General features: G+C 35.2%; 1 protein-coding gene across 1 annotated transcript in view; it reads right to left on the bottom strand.

Moving 5' to 3' along the window:
• Positions 1-522: 522 nt before the first annotated feature.
• Positions 523-15,649, bottom strand: part of MAN1A1 (mannosidase alpha class 1A member 1) — a 157,409-nt gene continuing 142,282 nt past the window's right edge. The window contains exons 8-12 of the mRNA XM_011358770.2: positions 15,448-15,563; positions 11,300-11,519; positions 10,383-10,555; positions 3,532-3,647; positions 523-3,159 (exon numbers count right to left, since the gene is read on the bottom strand). Coding sequence (XP_011357072.1) covers positions 3,033-3,159; positions 3,532-3,647; positions 10,383-10,555; positions 11,300-11,519; positions 15,448-15,563 — 752 coding nt within the window. The 3' untranslated portion in view covers positions 523-3,032. The remainder of the gene's footprint in view (positions 3,160-3,531; positions 3,648-10,382; positions 10,556-11,299; positions 11,520-15,447; positions 15,564-15,649) is intronic.

The raw sequence follows: 15,649 nt of genomic DNA, 5'->3' as shown, positions 1-15,649 counted from the left end.
CGATCTCTCTTTTCCACTAAGCCTCTTTAACCACTCAATCCAAGTGACTTCCTGCTCCCCTCAACAGCAGAATTTAACTTGTCATTTAATACAACTAAATGTGGCCTTGTTTTGTTTTGGTGGTAGGATGAGTCTGATCTCTTCGATTGTAAACTTAAGAACGAGGATCATACTTGATGCTATTTCTGACACCAACTCTTCGCCTCCTCCTGCATGCCTTGGTATTGAACTTATGTCAGATTCCTAATAAAGGTATTTGATTAACCAAAGGCTGTGTATGCAAAGGTTATTTGCAAATTAAAGTCCTTAATGGGAAATGTTTCCTTGTCAGGATATCCTGGGTGTGGTATAGAATAATTATTAAGATCTAATATTTCCATTTGCAACTGTAAGCACTCACCTCTACATATACAAAAGCTTACGTAAAAGAAGAAACACATAACAAATGAGGAGATATATTAAAATGCTTTATTCACAATAAAGAAATTTTACAAATATAGTTTTTAAAAATTATGTGTAATCTATTATGTTTCTCATAACATTAAAGATTTATATAAAGTTGGAAATGACAGAATGGACTTACGTACAAATCAAAAACAATCAATGTAAGGAATGAGTAATACAGATGAAGGAGTTATGACAAACATTGAGTTCTGTAAATTGCCATACAACTTATATGTGTAATATGAATTGCACAAAGTATACCAAAAACATAAGCAGAAACACAAAATTAAGTGCTATTTTAATTATTCTCTTTTTAGGTGAAACTGCTGAAAATGACAGACACTGTCTACCTAAGGACTTCAGTTTAAAATAATTAACATAAAATAGAACTTTAATTAAATTACATCACCATAGTATTAATCTCTTAATTCATTTACATTTTTGGTGTTTTGGGATTTATGTTAAAAAATTCAAGTTCTAGAATGGGAAAAACTTTATTCTTGCCATTGGCAGAGTAGTACAATCTTTTTGCCTACTTATTCCAGGATACTAAAGGTACATTATAGTGCACTGGGAACATAAACCTGATCTTAAAATCCCATCTTCTACAGAAATACATATCATCTTTGTGCTCTTTCAAATCGAATTGGAAATCAAAGAAAATTAACTTAAAATCAAAGAAAACTACATATAAAATTGTAATCTAAATACATGCGGTCCAATTTTGGCAATAATCTTTTACATTTTGCCTCTGAGTCCTGGAAAAAGGACTCTCATTATCTATTCATTTCATAAAGTGTCTGAAGATATGAGTGGAAGATATTCTGGGTCTCAAAACACATTAACATGAAAATAATGATGTACCAAAGGATCTTTTTCATTTACTAATTTTATTAATTTATTCTTTGACATATACCAATGTACAATAGTGAAAAAAAGAGCAGGGCGCACCAGGTGGTCCTTTCAGACAAGGAAAATCTTTTGAAACACTTTCAAAAGCTGAAATAGCTAAATTAAGACTATTGAGATCCAAGAAAATAACTGTCTTAAAAAATATCAGGTTGAACCATATGAAATTGCTAATATTGGATAGTTTTTAAACTACAAATGCAACCATTTCATATGCTTCAGCTTAATCTTGGGGGTTGCACTGATCTATTTTATCACGGTAGGTTGAAAATGCAGGTGGTTAAAGTCTTTGTACCTCAGAATATGCATCATCATATCAGCCCTTTCATGGGACTATATATAAAATATGAACCAATATGATAAGAAAACACAAATTGTTGCCAAATCTATTCTTGGGAAAACTACTCATATCTCAAAACAATGCTTTGAAGAATCATATAACTATTTTGATCTGCTACAGATTGTAGAGATTGGCAGTGTCCAATTCTATACATTGGTTCTAAGCTGGAATCTCTATGTTGAATTTAACCTGACAAAACATACTATACTCTTATTTGGCGTAAAAGCGTATTAGATTTTCCTCAATTGACTATGAATAGAAATATTGGCAAAGCTTTCAGAGTTAAATCCCGCTTTCATAAACTGAAATGAAAAAATGTGCTACATTTGAGAAAGGTCTTTTTTCAAATCTGAAAAATCTGAACCAAATGTAATACTTTCTTTTTGTCAAGCAAAAAAAGTTAAAGATGAAATGCAAACTAAAAATCATATGAAATACTCACCATCTCTTTAGAGAGACCCAATTCTTCATTTATTCAGTAAAAAGCGAAAGCTAACATACTAAAAGTGATACTATTTCCCTTAAAAATATAAAATTCGGTAATAGTGGAGATGTGCAAAACTTGAAAACTCTCTTTGCTATGTGGTGGGGAATAGAAGAAATTAACTAGTACATGATCCAGAAATGACAGGGCATTTGAAGTAAAATCTGAGAACTAATTCACAAATCAGGAAACACTAATATAATTAACTAACAAAAATATACTATGGTTCTAATGAAATGAGGTCAATATGCAATGATCCTTTGGGATGACATTCTAATTTGAATTAAAATGTGAGTGAAGTATTTCAGAAGACATTCTATCAAGTAATGATAGACCCGCATAAGGAGGCTGTCACAGTTATAAGATCTGTCTCTGGTGGATAGACAAACCATATTAACATGAAATTGAAAAGGAAAAAGCTTTTTTAATATTTAATTTATTAATTATGGCTTTTTGCAACATGGCAAAACATTACAGCTTAAAGCAGACATCATCTCCTCATAGAGGAGAAAAAAGTTTTGCAGTCAAATCAAAATTGTAATTAAGAGGTCATTGGTATACCATTCTATTCAGTTTAATAAAAATGATTTTATATTCCTTTATGAACTCCAGAGATAATAGATTACTTAAAATAAAAGAACCTGTGATCTACTGACTGAAAAATAAAAGGTACCATAAGAAATTTAGGTCCATCTAAGCCTATAATAATCAACATAAAAGACTGCAAAACAATTTAGAACTTGGAATAATCACAGACCTAGTAAGAAAAATCATCATGTGCCTGAATATCAAGAAAAGGAATTATTAAGGTATGCAGTGAAGGGAATGGAGCAGAGTAAATGATAAAATGTCTTTTTATTTTTCATTGACTTCAACTTCCTTTCTATTTGGAGAGAGTATAGGGAGAAGATGTGCCTCGGTATTGAAGATCCAATGTTCCAGTGGAAGCAGATCATCATCAGAAAATATTAAGTACAAATATCTGGAGAGAGCAACATGAGTATATGAGGCAGTGAAACCACAAAGGTACAGCAACAAACATTGATATCTGTATTCATCTTAAGGAGAGTCATGTACAACAGTCAAGTATAGCAAAACCCCAAGGGAATAAACTCATTAATGCAGAGTGAAGAAGCTACTCTGCTTTGGTATTAGCGTATGAGACTGTCAAAGCAGTCCCAAGTTATCGAACTTACACAATGACTGAAATCACACGTGCATTGCCATGCATGTAGAATGGCATTCAGAGGCAGTCATATTCGATAGTGTTTGAATGTGTTCATGATAAAGACATCCACAAAGAAGATCTGTCCAGGTACGTCAGCCACATACTTTTAGAATAATTTTTACTTACTTTAGTGTCTCTGCCAGGAAGAAACTCTGCTGCACATCGTCATAACTGTTGTGTTTGAGGTAAACATCCCTTAGGCCTGAATAGCCTCCATTCACTCTGCAGTGATTTTCCAGGGCCTAAGTTACAACGAAGGGAAAAAAGTGGCCACATTTCAGTAGACTGATTGCCACTAATTTTTGCTATTAGATTGTCAAATTAAAAAAAATATATAAGGATTCAAGTCAAATGACATATTATAACAGTTTTAGGCGAAAATTTTAAAAGCTATGAAATATAAATGCAAATAGTATATGAAGAGTTAAAGCAGGGGTCTCAACCACTGGGGCCGCAGATTGGTACCGGTCTGTGGCCTGTTAGGAACCGGGCCGCACAGTAGGAGGTGAGCAGCGGGAGAGCGAGTGTAGTTTCATCTGGATTTGCAGCCACTCCCCAGCACTAGCATCACCACCTCAGCTCCACCCGAGATCATCAGGCACTAGATTCTCATAGGACCACCGGTCTCTGATGCCAAAAAGGTTGGGGATCGCTGAGTTAAAGGACATATGGACAATATATCTTCTCTCCTAACTGGAAACATTTCTAGTTTTTGAATAATTTTTCAGTGATTTTTACCATATCCTCCTATAATTTAGAGATTAATAGAAAGATTATTCATGTCAAAAGGGATTGCAAACCACTGGTTGAGAAAGTAAAGTGTATTGGACCAAAAACAGTTGCTACTATAATCAGAACATCTTATTTCTTAAAAATTGATTGTGGAGTACTAATTAATGATATTGGTGACAGAGATAAAGGAAGAAAATGAAAGCCGTGAAAAAAATGTGGCTTGTATCTATTTCTAAAATATATTTTTCTTTAGTCTAGGCTTGAAGAAGATGGGATGAATCCACTGGTAACTATCTAGAGAGAAAATATCTTACATTCAGTTGTCTGACTACAATGAGTATTTGGAATAGAGATGGGTTGGGCAGCGTGGGAATGAAAATTTAAGTAACAACCAAAAATAACTCGCCTTCCATTTAGTCAGCTGCCACCAAGTTAACTGCTCTTCATATTTTGAAATTACATTGGCTGCTTTGCTCGTTATCATGTCTATTCATCTTTAGCAAAGTTATTTTCTACTCACCATATCTTACTAATCCTATTAACTATATGGTCAGAGAAAAATTACCATCTGAAATCTGGTTCTAATTCACAGAATGTGGACAAAAAAAAAAAAAAGACTTTAAGACAAAAAAACCCTAATATTTCTAACGAAATGAACAAAGAAAACATTAACAAGATAAAGTTATTCTTAGGTTCTCATGTCATTTAAATTTATTTTTCAGTTTTCTCCTATGAATCATAACCCTGTCCTTCTTTTTTACATGCATAATTATACCCCATTTTTCTCCCATTGAGCCTAACTATCAAAAAGATGGAGAGCATAGACCTTGCCATATTAGTTGAGGGGAAAAAAAAAAAAAATCTTTATTGGCTAGGAAAAGGTTTTGGAGGAAAACGTGTTTCTAAGAATGCAGAGCCCAGAAAAGAGGAGAGAAAAAGCAAATCCTGTGAGGAAGGACATGGCAGCTCTCAGCTTCCATCTGCAGATACTGATAATGAGGAAATTGATTTTTGCGAACGAGGGCTGGAAGGCAGAAGGGACAGAGCACGGGATCATGAGGAGAAGCATTTAATTACCAGGTTAAAGAAAATCTAACTGGTAGCCTACATGTATAAAGAAAATGTCTTATGATTTTGTACTTTTTAAAAGCTCCCGGGAAAATAAGATCAACTTTAAAAAAAAAAAAAAAAGCTTTGATTATGTTCTTAGTTGCAGACAATGAACTAAATGGAGGAAAGCCTAGCAGAAAGGAACTTTTAGGTCCAGTTATTACTTTTCCTTCCTTCCTTTTTTGATCAAAGTTCTTTTTAGTAAAAACTCAAACACCAGATACACTGGAATAGGTTAAAAATGATTTGTAAAAACAGAAAAAATTGGGATTTAGAAGAAATAGGCAAGTTTATTATTATGGAATGCGACAGAATCCTATTTCCAGACATTTCTTAAAAGAGATTTTAACCACAAAACTTTTCTTGGTTTTTCTCTTGAAGTCTTTGGGTAATAAACAAAGGAGAAGGCCAGGCCACCTTCCCTCCCATAGAAATTTCTTTAAGCTCCTTCTTTTGTTATAGAAAGAGTTGTTTTGGAGGACTGACAATGCCCAATTGTTTTTCCTCTTTTTGGTTTACCGCAGTCATTGTCTCTCACAGTCCTAGTGTGGAGATACATAGTAGTTAAGAACACAATCTAAAGTTTTAGGGGGCTGAATCCCAGCTCTAGACTCGCTGACTGTGGCCTCAGAGGTTCCCGAACCCAGGCAGTGACCCTTTGCTCAACATGGGGTTGTCGTGAGAGTGAAACAAGATGAAGACACTTCATACAGTGACAGGGCCCGTCAGACATTCGGAGAGGCCTAGCTACTTTTATTTTTTGAGGCTTTTGGTAAAATAAAATGCCGAAGAGGCATTTTAAACCTTTAAAAAATAAGAAAACTTTCAAGTTAAGTCTAAATTATAAGATTTTAAGAATGTAAAGCTAGGGACAAGCAGCTCTCCTGGGCCCGGTTTTACAGAATCTCAACAGTGGAAGAAAGTAGCTATGTAGCATGGCCTGATCAGAACATCATTTTACTACAATCTCTTCTTGGGACTCAGCCTGTAGGCATAGGGACCACCTCAATTTCAGTAAACTCTTACATTATTAGAGTCCATATGTGACTTTGATGTACGAACAGCAGAGGGAAGGTCAGGAGAATGTTTACCAGGTTAGATAAAGAGCTGATCTGTGGAGATCTTCAAGAGTGGACCCTGGGGAACAATGCTAATAATAAGGCTAACTGACCCCAAAGGTGGAACCAGGCACAATGGACTTATCACAGAATCTGAAAACAGGGGTAGAGCCTGGGGAGGAAGAAGCAGGAACTGGGAAGACAAATCACTGTCTGAAAGCCAGAATGTTCACATGGAAAAGGTTAAGATTTAGAGGACTAGAGAAAAATGTCTGTGCAAAAAAAAAAGAACGTTCCTATAGAAGGCTTATTTGCTACTGTGGCCCAGTGGAGACATTATATAATCTTTACATATCTATATTTATAGATATTATATAATCTATATTTACCTACATATATAAATGTATATGTATAACTTTCAGTATGAGCTTTGTCAGAATATTAATTACACATGTAATTGGGAGGAATTTAATAAAGTCTTCATGACATTAGTAAGATAAAGCAAAAGAACTATCCAAGTAGATGTTTTTTCTGTTAGGTAAATTCCCAAGTGCTTGAACACCTGTGATTGATGGATTGCTGGTAACCTATAGAGGAAGTATCTAGTGCTGTATGCTGGATTATATACCTTCAAATCTTGTTTGAAATTGCTATTCAGAAATGTAGTTAAGCCATAGAAAGTAGGTTTATCAAGTGATCAGTGAAAGAAAGCTGGGAAGGAAGTGCTAGCCAGACGATAGAAAGATGGGTAACTAATACTTTACAAACTGTAAGTATGGGTGAGAACAAGCACAGAACAAAAGAGATGTCTCAATAGTAGCTAAGGTAATAGCTAACATCACTGACCATAATTTCAATGTAAGCCAGAGGTTTTATAAATCTATTAAAAGAATATGTTAGACCATAGCCTGTGGGAAACAGCACTCAGAGAGAAGTTCTTGAGCCACACTGCTCAGCCCTGAAAGACCACAGCTGGAAACCTCATCATGAGAAGGTAGAGGGAAAGGACGAATGAGGATACGGACAGTTGGCAGAATGTGCTGTCTTCAGATAACTGAGGACCTGAAATGTAGAAGAGAGAGAGAATTTCTTTCCAGTACCCCCAGAGCACAAGACATTGTCAATCCTAGTTTCAAAAGAAGTAACTTTCTAACACTTTCGGCCATTAAAAATGAAATGAATTACTTTATCAGTAGTATATCCTCTTTTGCTACAAAGTCCTAGAATTGATGAGGAATAGCCATCTGGCAAAGATAAAGAGAGGAGTCTTTTCTTTCACTGGAAGCCTGGATTAGGTGATTTTTAAGATCCTCTATGTTTTAGTTTGCATTCTCCTGAAAACACAGCATAAGACAAGAGTTGGATGCAGGAAGTTTTTTGGGGAGGTGATATCGGGAAGTGAGTGAGTGGGAAGAGAAGGGAGAGGAGCCAATGAAATACACTGAGCAGATGACAGCTGTGTGCCACAAGAGCTCACTCCCGCTGGAAACTCTCTGAGGAACTGTGTAGGTTAGGTTGCATCTCAGAATTATTCTTCAAAGAAGGAAGAATTTACATTTCTGTTGTATGTTTCTAGCAAGTTCCCAAATGATGCTCATGTTGTTAGCCTGGGAACCACACTTAGAGAACCACAGGGGCAGGCCCCATCAGACTATGCAGTTGAGGATGGGATCAGTGTACCCTGAGTCGCATGGGCTGCATGAAGGAGGAAGAGGGGGAAGAGAGGAAGGAGTTAAGAGTAGACTTTTGGCTGCTGACCTCCAACTGGTGCTCCTCAAACCTAAATGTGCACGAATCATTTGGGGATTTTGTTAAATGAAGATTCTGTTTCAGTAGGTCTGGGGTGGAGCCTCAGATTCTGCATTTCTACCAAGTGCTGCTGATGCTGGTGGTGTGTGGACCCCACTCTGAAGGAAGAGGCACTTCGCCTCCCTTTCCCTGGTTCTGGCCTTCACTCCCGCACAGCTACATGCTACAGTAACTTCCTAACAGAGTTCCCTGCATCTCAGTTGTGAATAGTCCAACTGCCCCCTTAGATCAGTCCACAACACTCCCTATCAACTACAGAATCCAGTCCAGTCTCCTTGGTTTGGCATTCAATGCCCTTTGAACCTAGTCTCCTGTGTGAATCCTTAATTCCAGTCAGAATCTCTGTAAACCAACCAACCAACAAACAACAACAAAACACCAAAAATCGAAAATGAAAACAAAAACCCAAAACAAAAAGCAAAGAAGGAAGGAAGACTGGAATAGTTATTCATCAACTCCAAAACCTCACTGGTTGAGTGAGGGTCGCCCCTAGGACCATTAACTCCCACACTTTCGCAGACCATAGCCAGCTGCCTGGGAAGCAGCTCTGAGTCAGAACAGCTGAGAAGCACAGGCACTTGAAGTGACATTGCCAGCATGTGAGGGCACTGCCCACTGCATCTGCTGCTGAAAACAAACACAGGGGGCCAAGGGGATGTGACACAGAAAAAAAGTGCTGCCACACCTTCTAAGCCTATGATTTTTCTGCTTTAAAAGAGGCAGGAGCCGCCAGCCCTCCTCCCTCCCCACCATATCTCAAGTTCTAGTAGAAGCTACTAGTGGCAAAAACGGGATCCCTGTGTTGTGACACAAGGAAATAATTTTACATTATATTCTACACTAAAAGTCAGCAATAAATAAAATTCTTAACACATAAAATGAACCTTATTACTCCATAAACAAAAAAAACTCCCCTGAAGAACCAAGCAAATCAAAGCTTCCTGCCCATATGGCAATAGAGATTTACTTAATTTCCATTTTGATCAATCTGTCATACATTTTTCACATTTTAACATCTCTAAAATTGGCATGCTGTTCTTTAATTGGTAGTGTTATACTTTCTTAGTGGTATATAAAAGAATGGTGTTTCTTATTAATTATGGTGTTTTGCATTTGATGAAATGCTATTCCCAATATTTTAAACTATTTGCATATTAATTATTTTGTTGGCTTATTAAAGACTGAAATAATTCCCTATCACCAAAGCTTAGATAAACTTCAATTTTAATACATTTTTTAGAGAAAAAAACAAATTTAAAGAAATTGGAATTACTACTGAGTAATCATAATTAGAAAACTTTGCAAAAAATAAAAAAGAGGTCTAAGGAATTGCTATTACTTAAAATGACTGATGACTAATGATAAGACACACACTAAATGAAGAGGGTTAATAAGCGAGATTCATCAACGGCTTCCTAAGATTAAATTTTACACAAAGGCAATATTCATCTTAAGATTTCCCAAGAGAAGTAATTCCTAATGGACGGTTTTTAAAGACAGCTAACTTTCTAACGAAGAGAATAAGAGAGTGTAATTTAAAGCAGTTGCTTGTTCTTATCCCCTGAATTCCTTCCCACTCCTTTCAGAACAATAGCTCTTAAAATTAGACATTGTTTAATGCGTATCCTGGAGGGTGCCTCTGCCGGCATCCAGCACACATTAGTTTAAGAAGATGATACACCATATTCAGCAGGAAGAGACCCAAGAGGTGACAAAGATAATTAAAACAGCACACTAGTCAGATGGAGAGCTTATAGATATTCAGAGAAAGCTGACGTTAGTGAAGGAATATTCTTGCACAAGTAGTTCTTCCATAGTTTCTTTCTAAAACCAAGGAGCTAATTTACTCCGAGTAAAAGCATATGAATTATCATTTCAATGCCCAATAGAAAAAAAAAAAAACACCTAGTAGCTTTTGAAATAGATAACAAGCAGGGGTAACTATACTCTAGTTGCCTGTAACCCTTTGTGGAATTACGTGGTTATCACTTCTATAGTCATGGAAACTTAATTTTATAATATGCTTTTCTAGATATCTCCTTCAATATTTGTCTGTCTATCTGTCTATCTATCTATCATTGCGTTAAGCAAAACTGAAGCCAGAGATGTAGGATGACCTAATTGAAAACACTCAGTCCTGAATGGAAAAAAGTCTGGTTAAAGCTTTAAAAGTCATAGAAGAGATGATAAACTAGACTTATAGGTATTACTGAACATTTTTTCCTGAGACATTTTTCTATAAGAAACATAAGCAAATTAAAACATCACCTCTACGGCTTCCCAGGCCCATTTCCTGTACTTTGGATCATGAGTCAGTCGCCACATGTACATGTAAGTCTCAACAACCTCTGGTCGTAGGATGTAGTATTTTTCATTTTGCCTTGTAGCAATGGCTTCAACACCGCCATCGAATCTGAAAGCTTCTGGTCCCAGTTTCACAACTAAAAAATATGCAATGGTGACATTGGTTATTGTCCTGGACAGTGCCTAGTGTCTATAACTTAAATGGAACTAGAAAGTACAACATTTAAAAAAGGTGCCAAGTCATTTCAAGGAACAATTATAAACATCATATAGTAAAAAAAATACTCAATATATTCTTAAAATTTAGTCATTTAAAAGAGTCCATTTTAGAAAACGATAATGATTGTTTATTTTCTTTCATTTAACCACCATTTACTAAGCACCCACCTGGTAGGTACAAGGCACCATGAAATACCTTACTAGCTAGCTAGAAAGTCAGTGGCTGAGAATTCTAATGCATGAAAGATTATTTAATCTTTTTTGCTTCAAATTCCTATTTTATAAGAAGGAAGCCAGACTCGTAATCTATTTCATGGAGATACTGGGAAGATTAATAATAGTTTACAAAAAAATACTAAGTTTCTTTTGCACTGGGACAGAAACTGTTACCTAATGTTATTTATCCAAATGCAGAATCAATCAATTAGATTGTCTTAATCCTTTACAGCTTGGATTTTTGTTTCTTGGCAAACTACGGGTAAATATTTTTTATGTAGAAAAGCAGTGCCTCAAACTAAAAACATAAATTCCTTAAGATATTAATCACGATCATCAAGTTTCATCAGGCACAGTGGATAGGTTTTTGAGGGCAGCAACAAAAAAAATGAATGAAGTAAAAGCATGTGGGGATAGATTATAAGTGAAGAATAGCATGTACTCACATGTACGATTATAAGATTCATGACAGGTACGGGCAATCTCAGCCCCGAGATGAAGGTAGTGCTGGGTCAGGCCAGCGGGAGCGTCGTCTGCCCCGAGAGCAAACATGCCTCCAGCAAAGCAGGTCAGATGGCCCATCTTGTGTTCTAGAAGGCCCCCTTTCCATTCTGCGATGTACGTCAGTCCCTTACTAGACTTGCGGATCAAGTGAGTCTCAATTGCCTGAAAATGCAGAACATTTTCAACATTTGTAATCTCTTCTCAAATTTATACTACCAACACCACCTCCTCTCCCCAACATTAAAGTAAAGGATAAAACATTACTCACAATTTGAATTTGGTGTTACAAATTCAATTCGACCTGAAATTTTATATTACTGCTTTACGCCTCTAGCCTATCTATGCCTTATTTTGGTTAGTTAGAATGAGTGCTGTTGGGCCAGCTCAGTCAGTTTTGCTTGGTTCTAAAACCAAACACCTGTAGTCCTCATAACCAAAAAGCTGTCCCCTACTCAAAGACAGGTCACTGGTGTAGTGGTCACAGTTGGTTTAGTGCATTTCCACTTTTCACAAATGGAGAAACAACAGAAAGCACAGGCCCTATTATGGATTAGGAATTGAGCATATCTGTGTATGAAATCAGACTGGTATTTACTCTTCTTTTTGCTTCTGTAGGTTTGGAGGGCTAACAAAACAGAGGGGGAAAGAGGAACTGTTCTCAAGTCAGATTGCTAGGCTTCAAATTTCAGCTCTGATGAACTTTTTTTTTCCCCTATCTGTAAACTTTGTGGGCAGTTTGCTTGCTGTATCCCTAAATCTCAGTATCCTTATCCATAAAATGGGAATAGTAGTATCTGCTGAGAAAACCGCAACATTTTGTTTATAAAGTGGTCCATACTGTGACTAGCACCTGATAAAGGTTATTTATCACATCATCACATCTCCATTGTGGTAACGCTTGAACTAAGTTTCCTGCTAATAATTCTACTAAAAAGCACATTAGTATACAATAAATAAATATATTTAAAACTAATAAAATCTGTAAGTTTGAGAGAAATGATAACATTTACAATAAATTATTTATAAGACATCCTTTATTTCTGCCTCAGGACTGTTAATGTTCTTTTAAAATAGATAGAGAAAATAAAATAAGCCTTATATTTTAAAAAGCAAAAATAATGTGTGTTTGAAATTACTAATTTCCAATTACTGTAACAGGAAATGATTTTTTCCCTCCAATTACTTCATAGAAGGAAATGGGCTATGATTGTATCTATACCTGTTACACTATTAGCAAAAAAGAGGGGTTTTTAGGAAGGGTACTTAGGAATAGTAAACACGAATGATAGCCTTGTGATAGAGAAGAATAAATAAAAATGAATACACAGGCAGGTAAAACTTTTCCTACCTTTATTAGAAGTAAACAAATGAAATCAAGATGGTAAGAAATAAATAAACACAGTGCTGTGTTTATTAACTGTGGTTAAGCTAATTTTATTGATGTCTAGTTATTACATTAATATTTCATTCTTATTTAATGTGACTGAGCATCTTTGCTATTTACACTTCTCATAGCACAAATTGCAATAAAGTCCTTCAAGCAGATACTTGTTCATCACCCAAGAAATTATTCTTTCTACATGGCAAGAGTAATAGCTTTTGAGCATGGATTAGAGAAACATTATTACCCTGTTACAGATGTTGCATAAAGTACTACATTATTTTTGGCGTGATTCTGACTGAGTTGCTACCTCTCAAACTAAACTACAATGAAGTTCCAAGACCTTCAAAGCAATGTTTATGTGGCAATGAGAAAATGTAAATAAATATAAAAGAGGAAAAATAGTCTTAGTGGCCCTAAAAAAATGTTGTGTCAAATCTATAGAAAATTCATTAGGAAAAAGAATATTGTCTATTTTGTGATTTCATCCTTCTGTATTTGAAAAAAGGTAGTTTGATGAAGTCTGTAGAATTCTATTTGTCTAATACATCACTTCCCAAGTACCATTCACTCCAATGGCAGGGTGAGCACACATCATTGTGGATTCTTAGTGTGGTTTCCAGATAAGGCCATGATATCCAGTTAAAAGCTCAAAATATTTTATTATTAAAACAACCAAAGAAAATACCACTCTGGAATTAAATACTTTTTAAAAATCCACTTGAAGCTGCAACTGATGAACTGTATCTCTAGTAACTCAAGTGTCCAGAACAATAATGTAAGGGATTCTCTCCTTGATAATAATAATACCTGGAAGTATACCGAGCACAAAGAAATTTTGCTGTGTAAGACATAGCTACTTCTCAAAATCAGAAGTTTAATTGTTCTAGCTTTGCTTTTTAAGCTGAAGACACACAATGGATTGAAAGTGTTTTTACTATTAAGAGAAACAGGAAACACTTCGATTTCATTTGTTCTTAATGGATTTTCCTGTCAATGGTTTGTCTAAATACAATATGTTAAAAGCCGTGTGGGTATATTTCAAGGAATATTTTTAAGTTGCTTTTCCTGGAACATCAAGGTCTTAGGGGGCCACTTTTAAGATTAGAATAATTAAAATGTCGTACAGGATATTAATTTAAAAATGACATAATGGAAATCATACTGTATGGAGAAGAAGAACCTAGGTTAAAACCTGAAATCTCATAGGAATGAAAAAAAGAAAATAAATCTGAAACAGGCCACGTGGACAGTATCCTTGTAAGCTTTGGATGTTCATCATATGCCTTAATAAAGGCTGTGCTAACTGAAGGCCAATGTTCTAATAACTAGTGTTCTGGTTCCTCTGTGTGAAATAGTAGAGTTGTATCTGTTCTCTTTAATGAAACTCTCTATTGACTTTGGAAGGGAACCAATGTATTATTCAGTCTGGTCAAGCAGACCAAAGCAAGTTGCATTTATATTTAAATAAATCAGCCTATATCACTAGGGAGACCAATTTTAGAACAATGCCTACATCATTGAGATTACAAATTACTATTTTTTCCCCTATAAATTACTACTCTCAATTACAAAAAAAATTCTAAGCAGTCAAAAGGTCAATTTTCTGATGATGTAGCCATAATTTTACAGCATTATCTGAGATGCCTTGATAATAATTAATATTTAAAAATATGAGTTACTGTATAAAATACTTTTATCAATCAAAAAGGTACTTGATTCTGCTAAAAAATGTGTTCCTGAAAAGTTGGGTACAAGTTCAAGTATTTTATATAAAATAATTTTCCTTTTTAACTTTCTTTACTTTCAAGTTTTATTTTCACTTTTGATTGAGGCTTAAATTTGATTAAGGCTTAGTTTATTCTTACACTGGCCACGTCACATGGAGTTTGCTAAGTAGTTACTAACATATTATTAACTTACTGCCTGTAAAGAAATATTTACATGTAGTACAGACATTCTATTCACAAATAACTCTACAGTGGTGAGGGATAAAGGAACAAGTATTGACATAAATTTTAGACTGAATTTTGGTTCTATCCTTACTCTTCCTGAGGTTCAGTTCTCTTATCTGGAAAACTGGATGAACAGTATCTAAACTATTGTGAGGAAACAAACAAACAAATATTTCATTTAAAATATCCACCTAACATACTAAGCACACAGTAGGCAATTCAACAAATATTTGTTCCTTCTCATTCCTCATCCATTATAAAGGACCACTGAAAACTATTAATAACCATCTCTTAAATATTAGTTTGGTTAGTTTGGATTTTTGTTTAAGAGTACTGTTCATATATCTCTGGAGGTAAGTTTACTCCGAATGGAGGTAGCCATGAGCATGTCATCTTGGGCAATGTTAACTTAATCGATTTTCAGAACACATTCAGGATTTTTTTTCTCCTCATAATTTTAGGCTGTGACTCTAAGCAGAGAACTCATACCATTGAAGAAAAATACCTCTTTTTCGGATATGTAAATCTTAAGGGGGTTCAAACCATATAAAAAAAACTTAACTGACCTATTAGAACTAAAACATCAAGTATGATCACTATTGTTATAATTATATTAGCAGATATTGAACTTGACCTTGCTGGAAATAATTTGTAATCCACTCATGTAGTATTTGATTTTTTCGTTAAAGCTTGATTAATATGCAAGTTACAAATTAGAGTTAAGTGGCAAAGATGATTTAAATATTGGGTTTACCTGAACAGCGTCAAAATACATCTTCTTAGCTTCTAGATCTGTCTTGTCAGACATTAGCCATGCCTTTAGCAAATATTCATAAAAGCTGTCTCCAAGTCCTCCAACTGATACATGATCTGCAAGAAAGGGAAATGAATTTGAGTGATTCAGACTTTAATTCAGATAATGCAGCAAAATCACATTAGCAACTAGGATGCAAAAC

The sequence above is a fragment of the Pteropus vampyrus genome, unplaced genomic scaffold (genome assembly GCF_000151845.1).
Source record: "Pteropus vampyrus isolate Shadow unplaced genomic scaffold, Pvam_2.0 Scaffold43, whole genome shotgun sequence".
NCBI lineage: Eukaryota > Metazoa > Chordata > Mammalia > Chiroptera > Pteropodidae > Pteropus > Pteropus vampyrus.
This window is presented reverse-complemented; position numbering and strand designations above follow the sequence as displayed.